The 23,533-nt window shown below is 39.3% G+C and overlaps 1 protein-coding gene across 1 annotated transcript in view; it reads left to right on the top strand.

Moving 5' to 3' along the window:
- The window catches only part of LOC149182787 (katanin p80 WD40 repeat-containing subunit B1 homolog KTN80.4-like), a 31,304-nt gene extending 24,104 nt beyond the window's left edge, over nt 1–7,200 (top strand). The window contains exons 15-19 of the mRNA XM_089416951.1: nt 5,600–5,674; nt 5,809–5,921; nt 6,257–6,373; nt 6,470–6,538; nt 6,719–7,200. Of these exons, the coding sequence (XP_089273077.1) occupies nt 5,600–5,674; nt 5,809–5,921; nt 6,257–6,373; nt 6,470–6,538; nt 6,719–6,779 (435 nt within the window). The 3' untranslated portion in view covers nt 6,780–7,200. The remainder of the gene's footprint in view (nt 1–5,599; nt 5,675–5,808; nt 5,922–6,256; nt 6,374–6,469; nt 6,539–6,718) is intronic.
- The last annotated feature ends 16,333 nt before the right edge of the window (nt 7,201–23,533 follow it).

Here is a 23,533-nt window from a genome sequence, read left to right as displayed (position 1 = left end):
ACATAACATAATTGAGATTTGTATTCGAAATTCTTGAAAGCAAATTGAGAAATGATTTCATAAACAAAATAACATATGGTAGCAAATTGGAAGTTCTCCATGAATCATAACATAATTAGGAAATAAAAAATAAATAGTGTCTCCATTTGCAATGTCACGTATGATGCATCAACATGAGGACACCAAGAATAAGCCCTCGAGGAGCTAGTGCCAACATCAGTGGGCTCAGAGAACAACTTTGAGGAAAGTGTGTTTTTTGTTTCCATTTGAGAAAATGGCAGATGAAAGGGATCTTGTGTCTCCTCATCATGTCAACTCAAATCATTAGTAGGCAACTCCTCCACAGCCCATTCAGACTCTAGATCAATGTCATCCAATGCAATTGGATCAAAATCCTTTGGACACATTTGTTTAGTGAGCAGCTGAAGGTTGTAATTGATCCGGATTTATACAAGAACGCAATAAAGTACAAAAATAACCATAAATACAGAGATGCAACAGAAATAATACTTCATTTCATTAATGTAAGATACTGAAATATGATTACAAAAAAAATGGAAATAAACTAGCTCAGGTGATGGTAGCTGATCTTTGAGGAGAGATGTGGTGGCTACATGCCTGTGAACTGTGTTACAATGAGACTCAAAGGCCTATTTATTGTTGAGAAACAATGGAAAACCCTAAATATCCAAAACCCTAACCCTAGGAGATAAAATGCCAAACTATGGGCCCCGTTTGGGTAAATTGGTACATCAACTTCCCGGGGTTGTAATTTTGGCATACGATTTCTGTTTGATGTGCACAATACCTCATTAGAAAGATCTATCCGATGACTACAACTTTTGAGTGAGCAACATCGGTCCATGACCCATGTTGCTTCTGGTTTTCCCAAAAAACATCGTTTAGGGCCTCAAAAGGGCTTCGGAAGTTCAGAACCCGAAAAACTGCAATAAATAGTAAATTGTGCTACAATTAAGGAAACTGAAAAAACTGAAAGAGACAGTTGTGTGGGTCCAAGTGGGATAGGCGGGTGGCCACCAACATTCACCTGGATCAGTGATAGATGTAGACCAACTTTTGCAAGTGCTCATGCTCCAACCTGTCACACTTTTTGTTGTGGGTGCGCTCAAACACTAACCAATTGCGTTCACACCCTGAAGCATTGCAAGGCTGGATTAGAACTCCACAAATTCTCGCAATTTTGAGGCCTCAGTGCCACAATCTATCCTCCAATTGGCTGTAAAAAACAACAAAAAAGTTGTGTTGCAAATTGCAATGCCAAACTTAAAGAATTTTTAGAATTTAAAAATTGAATCTTACATGGCATTTTCTTGTCCCTCAACTGTATGGTTGAGTTAAATCCAAACATGCCATATGCTTCCTTGTACATGTCTCGTTGCAAATTGATTTTTTCTTGAATTTCTTGGCTCGGAAACATCCTCTCAATGCATATCATGACACCTCTCATCACCTCGGGGTCTCTTTGAATATTAGACCCCTCATTATAGAATATGCTTGGTTTTAGATATGCTCCTATTGCATTCAACAGTGGTTGTCGCTGCCTGCCCCACCTGGAATCAACAATTTCCCATATGGGGAGATATTTAGATAAATCTCCACTATAAAAAGCCTTGATGGCCTCTTTGGCCATGTCCATAATGTAACCCATTGGAGGCTTGTCTCCATCCATAACTTTCAAACTCTCACAAGGGGCTTGGTTGAGCTAACAATCCCAGTGAAATTCTCCCACAAGTCCTCTTTGATGACAGACACCTTCACAACCATGGCATTTGGTTTTGTGCAATCTTTCCAAAATAGCCATTGTTGGCTACAAAACATCGGTCTCAAAGCTTGGTGATTCAAAAGGCTTTGGAGGGACTCAACTCTGGTCGACCGAACTCACCCTCTGCGAATTCTCTCATAAGACTCAACACCCAAACATGGTTATAAATTTACTTGGTTATTTGTTTGCACTCTACAACATTTTGCATCCACGACATGGGCAACACAGGACTCCAAAAAATGGTAGGATTTTTTTGGTTAGCATTCTTCTAGATGCCAATTAACTTGCAGCATGGTCTGTAATTACCTGGACAACTTTGTTTCCCCAACTTCCAACACAACATATGACAACATTGAAAAAATCATATTTGCATCTTGTACATGTGAAGATGCATCAATGGACTTTAGTAACATGGTTCCTTTAGAGCAAGTGACAATAAAGTTGATGATTGTTCTACCCCTCTGATCTTTCCACCCATCTGACATAATTGTGCACCCAGTGGTCTTCCATGAGTTTTTAATGTTGTCCAACTATGCCTTGACAGATTCAAACTCCTCATTAAGGTCTTTCTCCCTAAAGGAAGGTGCTTTGTAGCCAGGGCCAACACATGCAATTGCATCTACCATGGGCTGAAAGAAAGGTGACTTTGCATAGTTAAATGGGAGGCTATCATGATACCAAAACCACTGGCATATTTGCCACCTTTTTTTTTTCATTAAAACTTTCCATGCTTGGTTGAGATCTTGGATCAGCAGAGCAAGGAAGAAAGGAGATGTTATATGAGATGCATTTCTTAAAAGATTTGATAAGACAGAACTTGTAGGAACATGCTGACCCCTGTGTCTTTGTCTGAGATCCACCCATTGTTGCAGTCTCATGCTTCATTCTTGCTCTCTTAGCATCTATTCTTGAATGACATCCAAATTAGCTCGCATTTGCACTGTCACTTCTGGAGGGAAATGATCATAAATTACTGCATCTCGACCCACTATTTTAGCCAAGTGGTATTTCAATCTATTTATGCCCCCACACACCATAGTGGGACAAAAGTTGCATTTGACTCTCCCGTCAGAATTGGGATCTTCACAGGTACCATATTCCTAGGCTTCATCAAGAGGCCTTCTAGACTTGGATTTAGCCTTAGGAGCCATGGAATCAAGATGACAATCTGATTTCAGACAAAAAATATATTAAAAAATTGTAATTTTTTTTTTAATTGTAGAGGCATGCAATTGAAGAAAAGGCCTACAGAGGTCTGCAACAAGATCAGGCAGAGGGCCTGTTGCAGGCCTCTGCAGCTCTGAGACAGGCCCATAGAGGCACAATGCTGTTATAGGCTTCTGTGGCCCTGTCTCAAGGCCACAGAGGCTTGTAATAGGCCCTCTGCCCGAAGCTGTTGCAGGCTACTATCCACTGTTATAGGTCCACAAAAATTCTAAATATTAAATAAAATTAAAAAAAATTCTTTTTTTTTTCTTTGTTTTTTAAATTTGTTATCAGGGGGTCTTGTAGGCCTGTCTTAGGGCTGTAGTCACGGGACCCCTGAACAAATAAAAAAAATTAAAAATAATAAATAACCAATTATAAAAAAAAATTAAATCTTTAAATTATAACAAAGTTTTAATTTTAATTTTAATTTTTTAAATATAGGCCCGTGGGCCTGCCTTGGGGCCACAGAAGCTATCTACGGCACTGGGACAGGCACGGGGGCACTTGTGACAGCCCGATTGTCGCCACTCCGGCTGTCACATGTGCCCGAGGCCCTGTGAGACAGGCCCGTGGGAGACTTTTATAGCCTGAAAAACAAATTTAAAAAAGATAATTAAAAAAATTTCAAAATTAAATGATCGATTGAGATGCCTACCTTGATCACTGCCTGCTGGATGGTCAATGGATGCTGGAGGAGACTCGAGAGCTGGTGGATTGTCACTCATGATTGTGAACTGAAGTGACTCCTTCAGTTAGCAGACACCCTCTTTAACAGGAAAATGGCGTGAAGGGTGAGTATGCCGAGTAGGGCGAGTAATGGCAAGTTTGACCCAGTTTGATCAAGTCCACCGAGTTCCGAGTATGGCCGAGTGACTCATTTGGTGGCTGACTTGGCCATACTGGGTCCACTCAATGAGTAATCACGGAGTTGGCAACACTGGACTATAGTATGATTTAATTGTAGAATTGTGGACAAGACTAACTTTTGTAGCAAATAAAGCTAGGCAAAACATTGCTCAATTATCAAAGGATAACTTTCTTTTTCTTATTTCCATAGGAGATAACAATGTTTTATTCATCTACCTTTCGCATTAACTTCTTGTACAGAGCTGCATTACTGAGCAGTTTTTCCCATCTCAAATGTACATTGCAGAAGTTAATGCAATACTGTCTCTTCAGCTGCATTGTAAATATAAAACCTGTTTGGGGACTGGAAAGATTTTTCAATTAAAAGGTCTTTTTGGTTGATAAATTTCCCTTGTTAAGTAGGCTACCTTTTGGCTTAGATGCCATGAACAAGGGGTATCTATTCCATCTAATTCTCCCATGACTTGCACCATAGCACTGCATCTTATGAGGAAGTTGGTCAACCGCATCAACATAGGGAACAGGGTTGCTAAGTTCTAGAATTTGATTAAACTATCCTGGGTAAGTATGAAGAACCATGCTTTTGACACAGCCATGTGAAGGCTGATATCTTTCCTTGGGTTGCAAGTTGCCACATCCTATTCCATAACCTCTCTCAGAAAATAACCTGTTTGAGCATTAATTAGGTACCATTTTTCAGTATAAATGCCTTTAGTTGGAGCCCAGGGTTCGTTCAGGACCCAGGTAAGCTCTCCTCTTAGACAACTGATTTTTTAGATGAGTTCTATCCTTTATGCTCATTTTCTTGCCATCGTTTTCCATTTGACTTTAATAAAGTTAGCAACTTTCATTTATGTGTTGCTCATAGAACTGAAAAATTTGAATCAGATGAGAGTAATGTTCTATGTTTTCGACTGCTATGGCAAAAGTTACCGGAATCTGGCATCACTATTGTTGGCAAATTTTCAATTTTACATTGCTTAAATCAAATTTTTGAATACACTCTTAACCTCCAGGGCACCTGGTTTATACACTTTTAGCAACTGAAATATGCAATTCCAAAAGATCTCACTGGATTTTGAACATAACTAGTCAGAAAAACATGCCTGAAAAGGATTAAAATCATAGAATCTTTGGACTCTGCTATTTGAATCAAAGGAGGATACCTACTTGCAGTAGGGATTAGTGTATGAAAATCCTCCCTCATATCAGCAGATTGTTCTTGTTGTTCAATTTGCTATGTTGGATATTCAGTAATGATCCCTTTTCTTCTATCTAATAGTTCTATATGTGCCCAACTAAATTTGTCCATTTGATGATTTCCACTTGCATCCCATTTTGAAGGTGTTTTCAAGATGAAAATTGAATTGCATTAAGATGTTTCTTCTTTAGAAGTTTTCCAATAGTTTTGCCTTGAAGGCTTTTTCTCCAAACTTGTAGAAACCTACTTGCTTTCTTTATACTGCCCTCTGCTCTGTTCCAAAATATGCTGTTTAAAATTTCCATTTTTTCTGTACCGAAATAGAGGGCTGTAAATACAAAGCATTTTATACCAGAAAAGCTTAACACTTTGAACAGTTTAATTCTTCCAATGACTGTTTGGCTCCAACGTTTGAGTCTAGTTTTGATTTTTTTTTTTTTCCTCCAATCCTTCGTAGTCCTTCATTTTCAATCACGGTGAGCTGGTGATGCAAGTTTCAATAGATTATGGGGTAATACGTGTTTACTTATCTGTCACAGGTAATAAGGAGATTTTGGCAAAGGAATGACTTGAAAGGTGCTATTGATGCTACGGGAAAGATGGGAGATCATTCTGTAGGTATTCTGGTTTTGGTGCTTTTTCACAAAGTTTACAATCAAGTTTTATCGATATATTTATTTTGATTTCTCGGATTATATTCTTTCCTCTTGACTTTACCAATTTTTCTTTCTAATGATGAAACAAGCAGGTATCTGCTGACGTTATTAGCGTCCTGATTGAGAGAAGTGAAATCTTCACGCTGGATATTTGCACAGTCATACTTCCATTGCTTACTCGGTTGCTTCAGAGCGAGATTGACAGGTACTTTATTTTGTTTTGCAAACCATCCTGTGGTATAGCGGTTTGTATATGTTTGTATACAAATAATGGAAGTGAATGCTCTAGAGTCTATTGTTTTGGAGGCAGGGATTTTTGATTCATTCAAGTAAGATATGATGTTGAGATGACTGGGCATCTTGGTTTTATCAATTTTATGTATGTGTTATCAATTTTATTCTCAATCATATGATGCCGTTTGTTTGATATTTTGTTTTAATCAAGGATTTGTACTAAAAAATTAACTATGCAGTATATTTATCTTTGGTGAACTCCTATCACCTGCATTGGTGCCTTACTCCTTTTAATATGAAATTTAGGCACCTTTCTGTCGCTATGGAAACCCTGCTTGTGCTAGTGAAGACTTTTGGTGATGTTATCCGGGCAACTATATCAGCAACCCCAACAATTGGAGTTGATCTCCAAGCAGAGCAAAGGTAACAGTGGCAATTGTCATCAAGAGTCTATGTTAGTTTGTCCTTTGCATTTACTCTAGGATGCAGTGTGTAAGCATTCTACTTACAATGTGGCAGGCTTGAACGCTGTAATCTGTGTTATGTTGAACTGGAAAACATCAAACAGATTCTTGTTCCTTTAATCAGGCAAGTTGTTTTTGGTACCATAATTGGTTTAAAGTTGTAGCCAAATCCTTTAGCTTTCATTTAATATCATAAGTTTTTTGAATATTAAATATTAATTGTGATCTTTAAATATCAGAAGTTCTTCAAGTATTAAATATTCTTATCCTGCAATATGTGTCTGTACATGATCTTGTGCTACAGGAGGGGTGGAGCTGTTGCCAAGTCTGCACAAGAGTTGAGTTTAGCTCTTCAAGAAGTGTGACCCACTCTATTTAGGTTGACATTTTTTTGTAATAAATCTTCTTTGATGGGAGGCTGTTTGTATATTGGGAAACACTGCATTGTTTGCAATGATAGTGGCATTGTGGTTGAATATGCACGGCGTCAAATTGCAGTGGAATTCTTATCGCAGGTCATTGGAGTGTTTAACCATTCCTATCTTGTCAGCCACACCTTGATTCTTAGATTAAGAAGTTACTAATTTGTAGATAACTTCTAACGAAGGTGATGATAGCATACTAAGTAATGAAATCACAGAGAATGTCTACGCAGTTGACACTGCAACTAGTCTTGCGTGAACCTGTAGTTGCAGCATGCTTCAACCTTTGTTGTAATATTTAAAATATTTGAGTGGCTTAAGCACTCCATTTTCTGTTTGATCAAGTCAGTTGCTAGATTCTTCAGTTGCTTTTCTCCGTTCATACAATCAGCAATTGGATATTGATGAATTTCATTACAGAGTTTGATAATCTGTGAGCCATCATATATTAATTGTACATTCATAAGCATCAAGATACGTAATTGAAATGATTTCCTTGTGTCTGAAATTCACTTCTCATGTAAGCAACTTGCTCAATATGTCGAGGGTGATTATATTTTAAAGCATCTTCGATGCCTTTCCTTAAAAGAAAAAACACCAAGGACAAGATTACTTTTGGTTTCCCAGTTTAGTTGAACTCTGAAATATTGAGCAACATTCTACGAGGGATTCTATCATTTGTAGCTGCTTTTCAATCGTATATTTGTATGTGTTACAGAATTTAACCGGTATACAGTCTGGTTGTGTTTTGAATGTCTATCCAGTTGAAGCTGCAACTAGTCGTGCTTGAACCTCAAGTTGCAGCATAATTGAACCTTGTAATTTTAAAATATTTGAGTGGCTCAAGTACCCATTTCCTCTTTGGTCAAGTCAGTTGCTAGATGCTTCAGTTACTTTTCTTGGTTCATTCAATCAGCAATTGGATATTTATCGAGATCATTACAGGGTTCTTGATACTCGAAGTTCCACCATATATTAATTGAACGTACATAAGCATCAGGAGATATAATTTAAACGATTTCCTAGTGGCTAAAATTTAAACGTTTCTTTTCATGTAAGCAAGCAACATACTCAATATGATGAGGGTGAGTATGTTTTTTAAAGAATCTTTGATGCCTTCTTGAGTATGACACCAATAAACTGTGTTGTGGACAGAATTCCGTTTGGTTTCCCAGTCATTTGGTTGAACGCTGAAATATTCAGTAATTTACTATAAGGCATTCTAATTTTTTGTAGCTGCTTCAGTCATGTATTTGCATGTTACAGAATATAACTGGAATACGCTGCAGCTATGGTTTTTATAAAGACGCTTTTTACAATGAAGAATTCGAATGGCTGTATCTGTCCACAATTGGTATACTCATCAGTTCGTTATCAATAGGCTTATTTTATGCAAGTTTTCTCGACACCATTATGTGAGTAAATGGTTGAAAGTTAATAGCTTGAATGGGCCACATTCAATAAAAGTCGAGCATCAGCCACATAATCAAAGACAAACCTAGTTAGATTTATCTGTTATTGCCATGTTTGGGCATTAAATATTTAATAGTTGTATCTGTCATACAAGTGGGGTTCTCTTATATAGCACGCATTCCCTGTATCATTATTGAAACGCGACAGAACGGAAATGATCCATTACCTTGTTCAGGCATACTTTACAAAGTTCAACGTTGTGACGTGCTCTTTCCCATGTTCCAACTCGAAATATTATGAATCATGGCTTTCGATTGCCTTCAATCTATTGGTATGGTTACACAACTTGCAAACAACCTTGATTTCTCAAAATTTCTATAATATTTAAATAGTGCCTCTTTTTGAATCCGAAGCGTACTTAGAAAAATTTGATGAAAAAGCACATTACATTACCTGACTTGGTGACCTCTACATAAGGTGCCGCATGGTGCATCGTTGGGTGGTAACATCGGGATAAGATTGATTTTATTTTGATTTTTTCGTGGATTCCAAGTAGAAATGAGTTTAAGTTGGGAGATTATTTTAAACCTAACCATTATAAGAAAATGATCTATAAAAACATCCAAATTTTCAATGTAGAAAGCTGATAGTGTTGAGAAATAATTGATTTCCCCAATGATTTGTGGATGCGACTATTTGAGGGTTTTGTGAGTTTGTTGTACTAATATACAATTTCAAAGATGTTATAAGAGCAATGATAAAGTAAACTCTGATTATTGAATGATCAGGGTTACTGGTCTTTGCAAATTGGTTACATCGCCGAATAGATGGACACACTCCCCTATAGATAGCCAAATGGAGGGAACAAAAGCGTGAGTAGAACGACAGGGAAACAACGCCCTATTCTATGGATCTTCCCAGTTCTGCAGTGAAGGGGATGCATCAGATCTACCGGGACATTCCATTGGATCGGACAGATTGGGCTTATCATTGATAGGCTAAGTCACCTGACACGGGGATTCGGGATTCTTAGGATTCGGGATTCTCAGGATTCGGGATTCGTGGTGTCGGATTCGGACACGTTGACCCCCGGAACAGGACACGTAGGATTCGTTATATATTATTTTATTAGAAAATATATATGTATTAAAAATTAGATATTTCTTACACAAATTTTAATTAATGATACAAATTTATTGATTTCAAATATAGATCTTCATCTATAGCTATTAGCATGCATAGTACATACAAAATTCAAATACATGTCAATCTATTATCTATTTCTTATGCTTGGCCCTCTTGCCACCACGAAAAATGTCTAATTTTTTAGTCTTGTTGGAAAATCATGATCTTTGTCATTAATATCACCTTCTAAGCATTAATATCCAGAGGTATCTTTGTCATTACCTCTGTATCTGTATAGGGATCTTTGTCATTAATATCACCCTTTAAGCATTAACATAAGATAGAACAAGCATAACATGTCAAGTCAAGATTTTGTTTGAGTGATGCGTACATTTTTAGGAGGGTCATGATACAGGTGTTCGACAACCAATGTCACTAATATCAAGGTACATAGAGGGATTGGTGCTCTTGATTAAATATGAGTTCCATACCCTAATACATTCAATGGAAATATTGCAATCCCCCAATCCTAAAATCGTGAAACACTGATAAGTTTGCTGGATTTTGAATGAAATCTAAAATCTATTTTTTCCATATGAAATCCAATGACGCTGGAACCACTCTCAAACATCCTGAGTCATTTCATGGTAATGTTAAAAATTTAAGTAAAAGGATGAAAATGAAGATCAAGGAGAATGTCACTTTTACTTTAAGAATTTAACATTACCATGAATAGCATATCAATATGTTCATTAGGCTGCCAAAACGCTTGCCAAATGAAAATATGTGTGGTTTTAATGACCAAATGCGGCCTCTTCATACCCGTGCAGGTCACTTTTGTCGCCTAATGAGTCCTGGAAAACAGGACACGCTGCCAAAATCGTGACACGCAGTCGGATTCGACGTGTCAAAATAGGACACGACGTGTCATGGTTTTTGGACACGAATCTTGAGAGAATTGTGTCGGACACGATGGATTCGGGATTCGTGGGGCCTATAGGACGAATCCGGTTATCTAGTTGATAGGCATTTTGGCGATTTCTGGAGTTGATGGCATGATATGAGTTGATTGCATGATATGCTAGAGTTTGGAGTGACAGAATTAGGTGGAAAAGTTTCGAATGTTTCAGATTTGTATGTTTTAGTTATTTTCAATTTGTGGTTTGGTAATTTTTTTTTTGGGTCTAAACTTCAAAATTAATTCTAGATTTGAATTTTTTTTGGCCAAATGGATTAATTTGCTTTTTTGGTGTGCTCGTATTTTTAGTTGAATTTACAAAATTTCAACCATATTTTGAAGGAACATCCTTTTTTGTATCTGACTCCTTTGTCCATATTTTTGTTACCCAATTATATTGTATGTGCCAATGTATCTTTGTTTTCAAGGGGTTGTTGTTTCCAATGTTTTCACATATCCTAATGGCCCACTTGTTTCCAATGCTTTCACATATCCCATTGGCCTATTTACACCACTTTTTGGTAGGTTGCCACTATTGGTTGATAACACTCCCTTCATTTACCCCAACCATATTTTGAAGGAACATATATTTTTTTATTTGACTCCTTTGCCCACATTTTTGTTACCCAATTATATTGTATGTGCCAATGTATCTTTGTTTTCAAGGGGTTGTTGTTTCCAATGCTTTTACATATCCCATTGGCCCACTTACACCACTTCTCGGTAGGTTGCCACTATTGGTTGATAACACTCCCTTCATTTACCCCTCATTAGCTAATACATTGACTTCACATATCCCATTGACCCACTTACACCACTTCTTGGTATGTTGCCACTATTGGTTGATAACACTCCCCTTATTCACCCCTCATTAGCTAATGCATTGGCTTCTTATCACTGACCCATCCTATCCCCCATGTTCACCAATTCAACTTGATCACTCACATGCCTCTCGTTGCATCGTCTTGTTAAAGCTACCACCATTGGCCTCCATACACGTCACACATGTAACTATTGAAATTTCTATTTAACCCAAATCTTGATTGTAATTCTCAATAAATTACTTAACACAAATTAATGCAAGTAAACTAGCTAGCATTCAAATCTGAAATTTATGAGCAGAAATACATTGAGCTAACAAATTTGACAATGCACAACAAAAATGAACAATAGACACATTTGACACATTAGATTTTCATGCAAAGCCCCTTGGAAAAACCTTGAAGGGAAAATCAGTCACGAGAGAAGTTTTATTAATGTGTTCAAAAGAAAAATAACAATAAATCCATTGTACTTTTCTCATTTGTCATGCGCAACATTGATTTTCTTTGTCATGCCCAACATTGATTTTCGTGCCTAACATGTGTAAGACATGTATGATTATGAACATTCTTGTTCCAACACCTCGAAAAAATGTGCCCAAAATTGATGTATGGTATTGTATTATATTGTATGACTTTCAAAACAGTTACATGACCTGTGAAAAACTCACTGTACATTCTGCCATTAATGCTATCTTCTCTTTGGATTACATGCCCCTTTTTTTCATTGGGAGTACCCTCCTTGTTGCCCTTCTTCTCCTTCAGCTCTCCAAAATATTAATCAAAATGTCTCTTCACTTTCCAAAATCTATTTTGATGTCTCATTAAAATGATTATAACTACCCTAAGATTTGCAATGGGCAAGATTAAATCTAATCTTGCCCTCCCAAGATGTGATTTAATCTCTCGTGGATATAAAGTCACTTTCACTTTATAATCATTTAATTATAAAAAAAAGCTTTATAAAACTACCTTAATGTCATTAATATAAAAAATACTTTATAAAATTGCTTTATAAAGTCACCATCTAGAGAGTGTAAATCAAACACTTCCGCATGCTAGGCATCACCATTGCGTAAGTACTTGTTCGAGCTACCCCAAATATGTTAATAGTCACCACCAAAGGTGTGCCACATTAATAAGTTGTATGGCCTCCTTTGTTAAGTAGTGATGCAAACTCAATAGGCATAGTGAATTTGCATGTCAGTGCCATGATCCAATTAAGCATTACCATGTGGCATTTTAGAAAACCTTGTATTTTTTCCAATTAGATTTTGAAGGGCTTTTCCAAACTACCCTTAACTTTGTTTAACCTTAGATTTCAGTTTGATTTTTTGCAAGTCATATTTTTTAATCCTTATAATGACATAAGTGGTTTCTGTAAATTTTGTCGTGGGATGTTATTGGAGTTGCATATTTGGGAGAAATGTATGGCTAATCCTCATTTTAGAAGTTTCCTGCGATCATAAAAACCCCATAAAAGTTCAATGTTGAATGTTCAATTTCCTAATTTAGCTAATATTTAGAGCTCTACAGAGTGGTATGATCAATGTCGATGTACTCTGTTTTTTATTTTTAATTGGCAAAATGGCTACTACCTTTCATGAGATTTGTTTGATAAACACTTATCATTACTTGTGAAAAGCCTATATAGAGGATTAACTCATAAGTAAATTTCTTAATTGATCACTATTAGGGTTGATCTTGCACCATTTGATACTAAAAGTCTTGTGAAATGGTTAAATTGTAATGTTGAAGCAATATGCCTCATTCAGATGGATTTTAAACTTTATGCTTGAGCATTTACTACACTACAAGGCACATGGCTAAAATTTGAGCAACTTTTTGGGAAAGCCAACTTAATTTGTGCTTATCAATTGCAAAATTGGCTCAATGACTCATTTCAATTGATTCTATGTTGTTTAAAAAAATTGAAGATTGCATTTCCAAATCTAAGTTCTTGTGACTTCAACTCATTGAGTGTGGAATTACTAATCACGATGATTTGACAACACTGCCTATACTTTCCAAGTTCAAAAAAAATTATTTTTTTGATATGTGTCTATTTTTTACTAGAGATACTTTGGGTGCAAATTATATTGTGTATTTTTAAAATTTTTATTTAAATAATTAACAAGAGAATTGGAAAATATCTTGCACATGGATGTGATTGATACACGGTCCAAACATAAAATATTTGTTTGTTTACAACAAGGGGACTAAATTGGTTAAGAAACATTTCAAATGATTTAGATCCCTCGAGCTTGTAGTGCCCTTCAATGGCTACTTCATAATTCAACAAGGGAGCGAAATCAAAGGAGAACTTGCCAAAGGTGTGTTGTTTTTGTGATAAAGATGGGCATCATGATACATATTAGTAGAAGAAGATGTAAGCATTGGATGCCCAATGAAGAAATTCAATATTAAGTTAGGTTCTTCTTTTTCTTCCAAACCTCATGCTCTTTTGCTTTGGCATTAGATTCTTCCTCCTCTTCTTCCCATCCTCAAGCTTTTTGTTGCTTCGGTATGTAAGCTTAACAATGATATTTTAGACTTAGCATATGATATATGCCAACGACCAATATTTGTTTCTTAATAATGATGATTTTATAATTAAATGATTTTTTTGTCTGTGATAGTTCCCCAGGAACTAAAGATTTAACAAATGAGCAAATTAATAATTCTTCCCATTTAACAAATCACTTAATCATGTCAAGTTTTCACTAAGCAATCTTATGATTTGAGATATAAAGGGTCTAACTCATGTAATTTCTTTTGGATCCTCATCACCTATTGTATTGATTTCTTATGCTGATAACCTAGCCAAACTTTGGCATGAATAATTTGGTCATTTGAACTACCACTATTTCCAGTTGCGATGGAAGCACCAAATGATGTATGGTTTGCCTTTTGTTTCTCACAGTGATGGCATGTTTCATTGTTGTGTAATTTGTAAACATAAAAATATCTATTTGTTACTAACTAATGATGGTGAGCACAAACACCATTTGAATTGATTCACAGTGATATAAGTGGACCGTTTCCCTTCCATTTTTCTAGGTGCATGATACATTCTTGTGTTAATTAAAGTAAAAGTGATGTTTTTGACATTTTTGTTGCTTTCAAAGCGCCGGTTTAAAATCAATACATGGAGATTCAATTAAAAAAATTACACCATTCATGGAGGAGAATATGCCAATACAAACTTTATTGATATTTTCTCAATACATGACATCCAAATGGAACATGCCATATCTTACACACCACAAGAAAATGATGTAGTTGAACATGAAAACCATATAGTTAAAGAAATGGCCAATTCTCTGGTTTAATATAAAAATTTAGCCTCTTAGTTTCACATTGAAGCATTTAATTATGATAATTATATATTGAATTGTACTCCTGCTAAAACAATAATTGATGTAACTCTAGAAGAAGCTTGGTCTGAAATCAAACTTGATGTAAGTAATTTCAAAGTGTTTTAGTGTAAGGCTTGTGCTTATATGCTAAGTGAAAAGAATAAAACAATGGAATCAAAAGTAAACAATGTTCTATTGTTGGTGATCTTGAAGATAACAAGCTAAGTGGGCTTCATTGTGGGGAAAACTCCATAGTTAAGCGCGCTTGAGCTAGAGGCGATCTGGGATGGGTGACCTCCTGGGAAGTCTTGGTTACCAAGTGCAAGCCCCGGAAGTGATGATTGACGCTATGTGATTCATTTCACTAGTTTCAATCCCACTTCTTCAGCCTTGTGAGAATCACTTGATGCAATGAGTGCCAAGTGAACTATTCAAAAATCATTAGAAATTAGTCAGTTACGACTACCTCTCATGGAAATGGTCATACATGAATGACTTACTTAATGCAGTTGAATTCCAAAATGATATTTAATATAATGCACTGCAAAAACCCCCTAATACTTAAATTCAAAAAGAGTGAAGCGATCTATACTTGAATGGTTCATGAGGCACAATACTTGCTAAGGTTTTGCAAATGGGGTAGCAAGCTAAGTGGGCTTGATTGTGGGGAGAACTCCACAGTCAAGCGTGTGATCCAAGTGGATATTGGTAGCCACCTACCAAGTCCACCTGGACCCCCACCATTGTTTCTCTCAGCATTTTCAGTTTCCTTAATTGTAGCACAACTTACTATTTTTAGCAGTTTTTCGGGTCCTGAACTTCCAGAGCCGTTTTGAGGCCCTAAACGACGTTTTTTTGGGAAATCTGGGGTATCATGGGTCCATGGACCCATGTTGCCTCCCAAAGTGGCAGTGCTCAGATAGATCTTTCTAATGAGCTATTGTACGCGTCAAACAGAGATCGTATGCCAAAGTTACGACCCCGGGAAGTTGGTGTACCAATTTACCCAAACGGGGCCCACAGTTTGGCGTTTCATCTTCTAGGGTTAGGTTTTGGAATGTTAAGGGTTTTCCATTATTTCTCAACAATAAATAGGCCTTGGAGCCACATTGTAACACAGTTCAGAGGCATGTAGCCACCACATCTCTCCTCAGAGATAAGCTACCATAGCCCTAGCTAGTTTATTTCCATTACCGTTTGTAAGCATATTTAAGTATTTTACATTAATGAAATGAAGTATTATTTTCGCTGCATATCTGTGTTTATGGTTATCTCTGTAATTTGTTGCGTTCCTGTTTAAGTCCGGATCAGTGGTATCAGAGCGGTTTGCTTTTTCTCTGCTTTTCTTTGCATGTCCCCAACAAGGTCGGGATATAAGGAGTTAGGGCTTGAACTGGTCGAACCTTTGCAAGACCAGCCTCGCAAATCCCGACGGCCTCCCATGGCGGATGAGAAGAAAGACGAGGGGGCAGGAGATCCCATCAAAATCTTGCTCGAAGAAGCCCTCGAGCGACAACGGAACGCGATGATGGATAGCTTTGCCCAGATTCTTCAGCGGCTACCCAGAAGTGACGCATTGGCTTCCAGCAGCTACTCTGGAAACGCCACGCCCTTTAAGGTACAAGTTAATTTTGAAATCCCCATATTCGAGGGTCAGATAGACGCAGATGCCGTATATAAATGGTTAAATCTGCTAGAGGGTTATTTTTCTGTTCATGAATTTTCGAGTCGGGAAAAGATTATTTTCGTTCTTCTCAAAGCAGCCCCCCACGTCAAGGATTGGTGGGAAACCTACTGCGAGCAGAAGGATGAAAGTATTGGCTCACTATTTTCAGCCGCACCCACCTGGAATGCATTCTGGGATGCCATTAAGGAGCAGTACTACCCTGTCAGAAGCTATGAGGATGAATACATAAAGTGGACCACGCTGCGGCAGGGAAGGGACCAAGACGTGCCGGAGTTCACCAATCTTTTCCATACCCTTCGCACAAAGTTGGGTATCAAGGATTCGGAGCAACATTTGATACTCAAATACCGTGGCTGCCTGCACAAGTACATCCAAGAAGAAATACAATTCCTGAACATCTCCTCGCTCGGTGCAACATACCGATATGCCGTCAAGGTCGAGCAGAAGTTTAAACAAAAGAAGCGAGACTTTGGATCTGCGAATCCAAAGCAGGGGAAAGGTGCCCCTAAACCACAGAACAAAGGACAAAGCCAAGGCGGGACAGCCCAAGACAACCCGCCGAAGCCACAAGCAAAGAACAGTGCCGCGAAGCCGAAAAAGGACACGGGAAAATGTGTGAGTTCCACAAGAGCTCCACTCACAACACAAGTGAGTGTCGGGCGAAGCAGTGACTGGTGGCTGAGCTAAAGGTTTCAAAATCAGATGCATGCTCCGACTCTGAGTCAGAAACCGATAACGAGAATGACAAAGGGAAGCAGATCATTGATGCGGATCCCAACGCCATTGTTGCTACCGCCAAGATCCAGAAAAATGAACCCGAAGACCCAGAGGAGGAGGAGCGTCACTTCCACTCCCAGATGTGGGTAAAGGGCTCCCCGATACAGTTCATTGTTGATAGCGGGAGTCAAAAGAACCTCATTTCGGCAGAGGTCGTGAAGCGGTTGGGCTTACCGACCACAGCACATCCACAACCATACACCATTGGGTGGCTTCACCAAGGACGAGATCTTCGCGTGAGCCAGCAGTGTCGCCTTCCATACAACATCAAGCCCTTCACGGATGAGGTATTGTGTGACATTGCTCCCCTTGAAGTTTGTGATGTATTATTAGGACAACCATACTTGTGGAAGCGGCATGCTGTGTATGAATCAAGGCCCCGTGCTGTTATTATTACATTGGGAAATAAGTTGTACAGGATACTAGAGGTAGCACCACCTACCGCCATCTCTTTGATTACTGCAAAATAATGTAGTAAGATCATTTCCAAAACCAGGAAATTTGTTTTCCTGATGATACGCCCTCAAGGAAAGAAGAAGACGGTGGCCGCGGCCTCCAGATGGGGTCCCTCTGCACGACAACTACAGATGGACAAGGTTGTGGAGTACGAGGACATCTTCACCTCCCCTGCAGGGGTTCCTCTACACTGTCAGGTCAAGCACTCCATCGATCTGACCCCAGGTGCGCCGCTGCCCAATGGACCAATTTATCGGCGCTCCGTTCTGGAGAACAATGAAATCAAGAGGCAGATTCAGGAGCTCCTACAGAAAGGTCACATCCGTCCGAGCTCATCGCCTTGTGGGAGCCCGATCGTGTTGGTACAGAAGAAGGAGGGGACTTGGAGACTTTGTATTGACTATCGGGCACTGAACAAGATCACTGTCCGTAATAGGTACCCGATCCTCGGATTGATGACCTCCTGGACCAACTAAAGGGGGTGAAATATTTCAGCAAGATCGATCTGAAGTCAGGATATCACTAGGTACCAATCAGACCCTCTGATGTGTGGAAGACTGCCTTCAAATCCAAGGAGGGCCTTTTCGAATGGTTGGTTATGCCTTTCGGATTGACGAATGCTCCTGCAACCTTCATGAGGCTAATGGATGACATCTTGCAGCCATTCACCAACTCCTTTATAGTAGTATACTTGGATGACATTCTGATCTTCAGCCAGAGTTGGGAAGAGCACATCCACCACATCCGACAGGTTCTCCAAACACTGCGGCAACACAAGCTATGTGCCAATTTGGAGAAATGCACTTTTGGCATGACCCAGGTTTGGTATCTGGGATACATCATTGATGAATAGGGGGTGCATGTCGATCCAGCCAAGATCCAAGTCATTCGGGATTGGCCATCTCCAACCACTCTAACAGAGCTCCGCAGCTTTCTAGGTCTTGCCAACTTCTATCGCAGGTTTGTGTTGGGGTTTTCTCATATTACTTGGCCCTTGAGTCAAGTCACCAAGGGAGGGGCGAAAGCAAAATTCTTTTGGTCTGAATCTCAACAGAAGGCATTCATAGAGTTGAAGGATCGCCTTTGCACAGCACCAGTGCTCGCGTTACCAGATTTACAACAACCATTTGAGGTCGAGACAGATGCCTCTGACTATGCTATTGGGGCAGTCCTTACTCAGCATGGACATCCAGTGGCATATCACAGTGAAACACTTTCAGACACAGTCTGGAAGTACCCCACTTATGATAAAGAGATGTACTCCATTGTACAGGCCTGCCGACAATGGAAGCATTACATTTTGGGGAAGGAAACGGTCATCCACACAGACCACCGACCCCTGCAGTTCATACAGACCCAAGGGAAGTTGCAGAATGATCGCCATCAGAAGTGGTCTACATACCTGCAACAGTTCCACTTTAATATCAAGTATAAGAAGGGCAGCACCAATAATGTTGCAAATTTCCTCAGTCGACCACCGATCATGGCGTTAACCACCGTGCTCAACTCTTGTGGGCACAAGACTTCTGATTGGCCACTTCTCTACAAAAGCGACCCAGAATTCGGCCACACATACCAGAAACTCTTGGAGGGTCGGCATGTTCCAGATTTTCACCTCCAAGATGCCCTGTTATGCCACCTGGGTCACCTTTGTGTTCCTTCAAGCGAGCGTGCCAAGATGATTTGGGAAGCACACTACAGTCGGGTTGCTGGGCATTTCGGGGTCGAGAAAATAGTGGCAGTACTGCAAAATTATTTCTATTGGCCGAATCTTCGACAGGATGTTGGGAAGTACATCAGATCATGTACTGCCTGTGCCATTGCCAAACCGACCATCAAGAAGTAAGGCCTCTATACCCCGTTGCCTACCCCTAGTCGACCTTGGGAATCCATCTCCATGGACTACATGTAAGGCCTTCCTTCCACTAAGCATGGAAATGACTGTGTTTTTATGGTTGTCGACAGGTTCTCGAAGATGACCATTATGGCAGCCTGCAAGAAGAATATCACAGCAGAAGCCACTGCTAAACTCTTCTTTGAACGAGTGTGGGTGCACTTTGGGATCCCACAGTCTATCATCTCAGATCGGGACAGTCGATTCCTCAGCACATTTTGGTCCAGTCTCTGGTCAATGCTGGACACCAAACTCACGAAGTCCACGGCCTTCCATCCTCAAACTGATGGCCAGACCAATGTTGCATGAAGCGGGAGCGAAGCGGAAGCGTTTTTTGGAAGCGGGGACGCCGAAGCGTCATTTTCCAAAAATCTAGGAAGCGAAGCGTCCGCGGAAGCGTCTGCTATATATATATATATTTTATATTTTTTTGCATTTATACTCAAAACAAACATCCCAAATACCAAATTAATTGTAGAAGACATGAAACATGCATATTTTTGCATAAATCAAGATAGATATAACATCCATTGTACATTAATGATCTAGAATCTAGATTCTTCTCCTCTTGTCTAGCCTTTGCCTCTACCTCGATTGTCTAGGGATATTAGTCAACATTGCCCAATTTTGATCAAACTACCTAATTCAAGACTTAAAATATGGTAGAAAAAGCTTAACATGTTTGATCGATGATTTTGACTTGATTGAAAGGTAATTTTTTGCTAAGGGCGTGCCGCGTGACAAAGGAATTCAACAATTAACACCACCAACACCAGGGTACATATAGGGCTTGGTGCTCTTGATTAAATGCTAATCGCATACCTTCATACTTGATATAATCTAATGAAATGCCACAATCCCATTGATCCTGAATACCTGAAAACTGTTAAGTCTGCTGAATTTTGAATAGGATATGAAATTCTATTTTCTCCATATGAAGTCCAATGAGGTTGGAACCACTCTCAAACATTCTGAGTCATTTCATGGTAATGTTAAAAATTTAAGTAAAAGGATGAAAATGAAAAATAAAGGAGAATGTCACTTTTACTTTAAGAATTTAACATTACCATGAGGGAGCATCTGCTATATTTATATTTTTTTTTGCTTTCATTTGTCACCCTAACCCAAGGTGGACCCACCCCCAACAAGCAAACTCACCTAAAATTTAAAAAAAATTGAAAAAAAAAACGATTTTCTAAATGCTTTTCCGGAATCTTTTCTGGAAGCGTACGGAAGCGTCTGGGAAGCGTCTGGGAAGCGCCTGGGAAGCGTTTGGGAAGCGCCGTACGAAGCGCGCTTTGGCACTTCGGAAGCGCCAGTGCTTCCAAATTTCCAGGAAGCGTCTAAAAATTTCGGAAGCGCACTTCCGAATTTCGGAAGCGCGCTTCCGGCCAAGCTTCCTAGGCGCTTCCGTACGGGACGCGCTTCGGGGCTTGGAACCGGGGGGGGGGGGCGCTTCGTGCAACACTGGGCCAGACAGAGGTTGTCAATAGGATGATTGTGCACATTCTGCGCATGTATAACTCAAAGCATCCACGCACATGGGATGAGAGCCTCCCCTATGTTCAGCACAGCTACAACCGAGCTCTTCACAGCTCCACTGGCCATAGCCCTTTTCAGGTGGGTTTGGGATTCCAGCCACTATGCCCCATTGATGTGGCCATGCCACTTGCAGCTACTCACATAAATTCAGCTCATGTCCAGTCCGAAACAGATAAGGCCACCAGCTTCATTGAGTGCATCCAACATATTCGCTAGCAGGTCCATGAAATTATGGAGAAATCAAATGCCAAGTACAAGCAGCGACATGATCAACATCGAGTGCAACACAAGTTTCAGGTGGGCGACAAAGTCTGGTTGCATTTGCAAAAGGAACGCCTTACTGAAGCCTATCGGAAACTGAGACCACTCCGATATGGTCCTTACACCATTACTAAGGCTATGGGAGACAATGCATTTGAGCTCAACATTCCCCCATTTCTTGGCCTGCACCCAGTGTTCAATGTGGATCGCCTTCGGCCATACTTTCCACCATTGCTAGACACATCTGACATTGCAGAATAGCTCACACCCACAAAATTAAATCCAGATTGCATGGAACAAGCTACAACTGATCGGATCATGGATACACAGATCAAGACCACTCGCCAACAGAATATCCAAGTGTATCGAGTTGTCAAAGCAGGCCAACTCCTTCACCAGGTCAAGTGGCTCACCAGGGAACAAGTTCAGCAAAAGTTTCCTCATCTCATGGAGGAACTCAACGCAATGGGGACCATTGCTTCCTAAGGGGGGAGGAATGATCTAGGTGGATATTGGTAGCCACCTGCCAAGTCCACCTGGACCCCCACCATTGTTTCTCTCAGCATTTTCAGTTTCCTTAATTGTAGCACAACTTACTATTTTTAGCAGTTTTTTGGGTCCTGAACTTCCGGAGCCGTTTTGAGGCCCTAAACGACGTTTTTTGGGAAATCTGGGGCAACATGGGTCCAAGGACCCTTGTTATCTCCCAAAGTGGCAGTGCTCGGATAGATCTTTCTAACGAGCTATTGTACGCGTCAAACGGAGATCGTATGCCAAAGTTACGACCCCGGGAAGTTGGTGTACCAATTTACCCAAACGGGGCCCACAGTTTGGCGTTTCATCTTCTAGGGTTAGGTTTGGAATGTTAAGGGTTTTCCATTGTTTCTCAACAATAAATAGGCCTTGGAGCCTCATTGTAACACAGTTCAGAGGCATGTAGCCACCACATCTCTCCTCAGAGATAAGCTACCATAGCCCTAGCTAGTTTATTTCCATTATCGTTTGTAAGCATATTTCAGTATTTTACATTGATGAAATGAAGTATTATTTCCGCTGCATATCTGTGTTTATGGTTATCTCTGTAATTTGTTGCGTTCCTGTTTAAGTCCGGATCAGCGTGCTTGAGCCAGAGGTGATCTGGGATGGGTGACCTCTCGGGAAGTCTGAGTTACCCAGTGAAAGCCCCAAAAGTGATGATTGACGCTATGTGATTCATTTCACTAGTTTCAATCCCACTCCACCTTGTGAGCATCACCCGATGCAATGAGTGCTAAGTGAACTATTAAAAAATCACGAGAAATTAGTAAGTTATGACTACCTCTCATGGAAATGGTCATACATGAATGACTTACTTAACGCAGTTGAATCCCAAAATGATATTTAATATAATGCACTACGAAAACCCCCTAATACTTAAGATCTTGAAGATATTAAAGTCTACAAGATAGTTGTACTTCAAACTCAAGAGGTTATCTTTTAGAGATATATTATTTGATAAACACTCATTAACTTGCACACTTATAACTTTTCTACTTTTTCTCTCTTCCTCAGAATTTGTATCTTGTTTGAATGATGATCCTTATTCTTCAGATGACAACTAGGCATTATAGCTAACATTTCCTCTCTCATTAAGTTCAATTTAATAATCTTGTACCTCTTGTTTCTCCTCTTTTGAAATGTGTCTCGAAAACAATGGAAGTCATTCATCCAATTATTATAGTACTCCTAAGTTTTGTCCAATTGGTTTAGGTCTTATGGCCAAACACACTGGCAATATATGTATTTAATCTTATAAAGACACAATTGGTCAAACTGAATGGGAAGAATCTATGGACTAGTGAAAAATTGACACTTCTAATCTAGTTCTTATACCCAAGGGTCTCAAAATTGTTTGTTACAAGTGGGTTTACTAAACCAAGTTCTCAATGGACTAGAGCGTGGACAATTTAAAACCTGACCTTGTTGGAAAGGGATTCTCTTAGGTTGAAAGTATTGGTTACTTACAAACTTTTTCCTTGTTGCAAAGATATATTCAATTAGTGTGATTTCTCACATGTCATTTCATAAGGTTGGGAAGCACATTAGATGGACATGAAAAACACCTTTAGGATGGAGGCTTGAATAAATAAATCTACATAAAAAAACCTCCCACCTCCACACAAGTTGACTCCTCTCTTGTTTGTGCCCTCAAAAAGCCACTTTATGGTCACATGCAAGCTCCCAAGCTTGGTATGAAATTATTGACAATTTTCTTCTTGGTTTTGGAGTTTCAAAGTGGATCTTGATCCTTGTGTATACATTGAAAATGTCAATAGTGACCTCATTCTTGTTATTGGTTTGTTGTCTATATTAATGACCTACTTATCACTAGGAATAATCACCACTAGATCGACCATGTGAAATA

The sequence above is a fragment of the Pinus tabuliformis genome, chromosome 3_2 (assembly GCF_031772625.1).
Source record: "Pinus tabuliformis cultivar Carrire ecotype Pingquan chromosome 3_2, CPIR1, whole genome shotgun sequence".
In the NCBI taxonomy this organism is placed as follows: Eukaryota; Viridiplantae; Streptophyta; class Pinopsida; order Pinales; family Pinaceae; genus Pinus; species Pinus tabuliformis.
The sequence above is the reverse complement of the archived record's forward strand: the minus strand, read 5'-3'. Positions and strand labels throughout refer to the sequence as shown.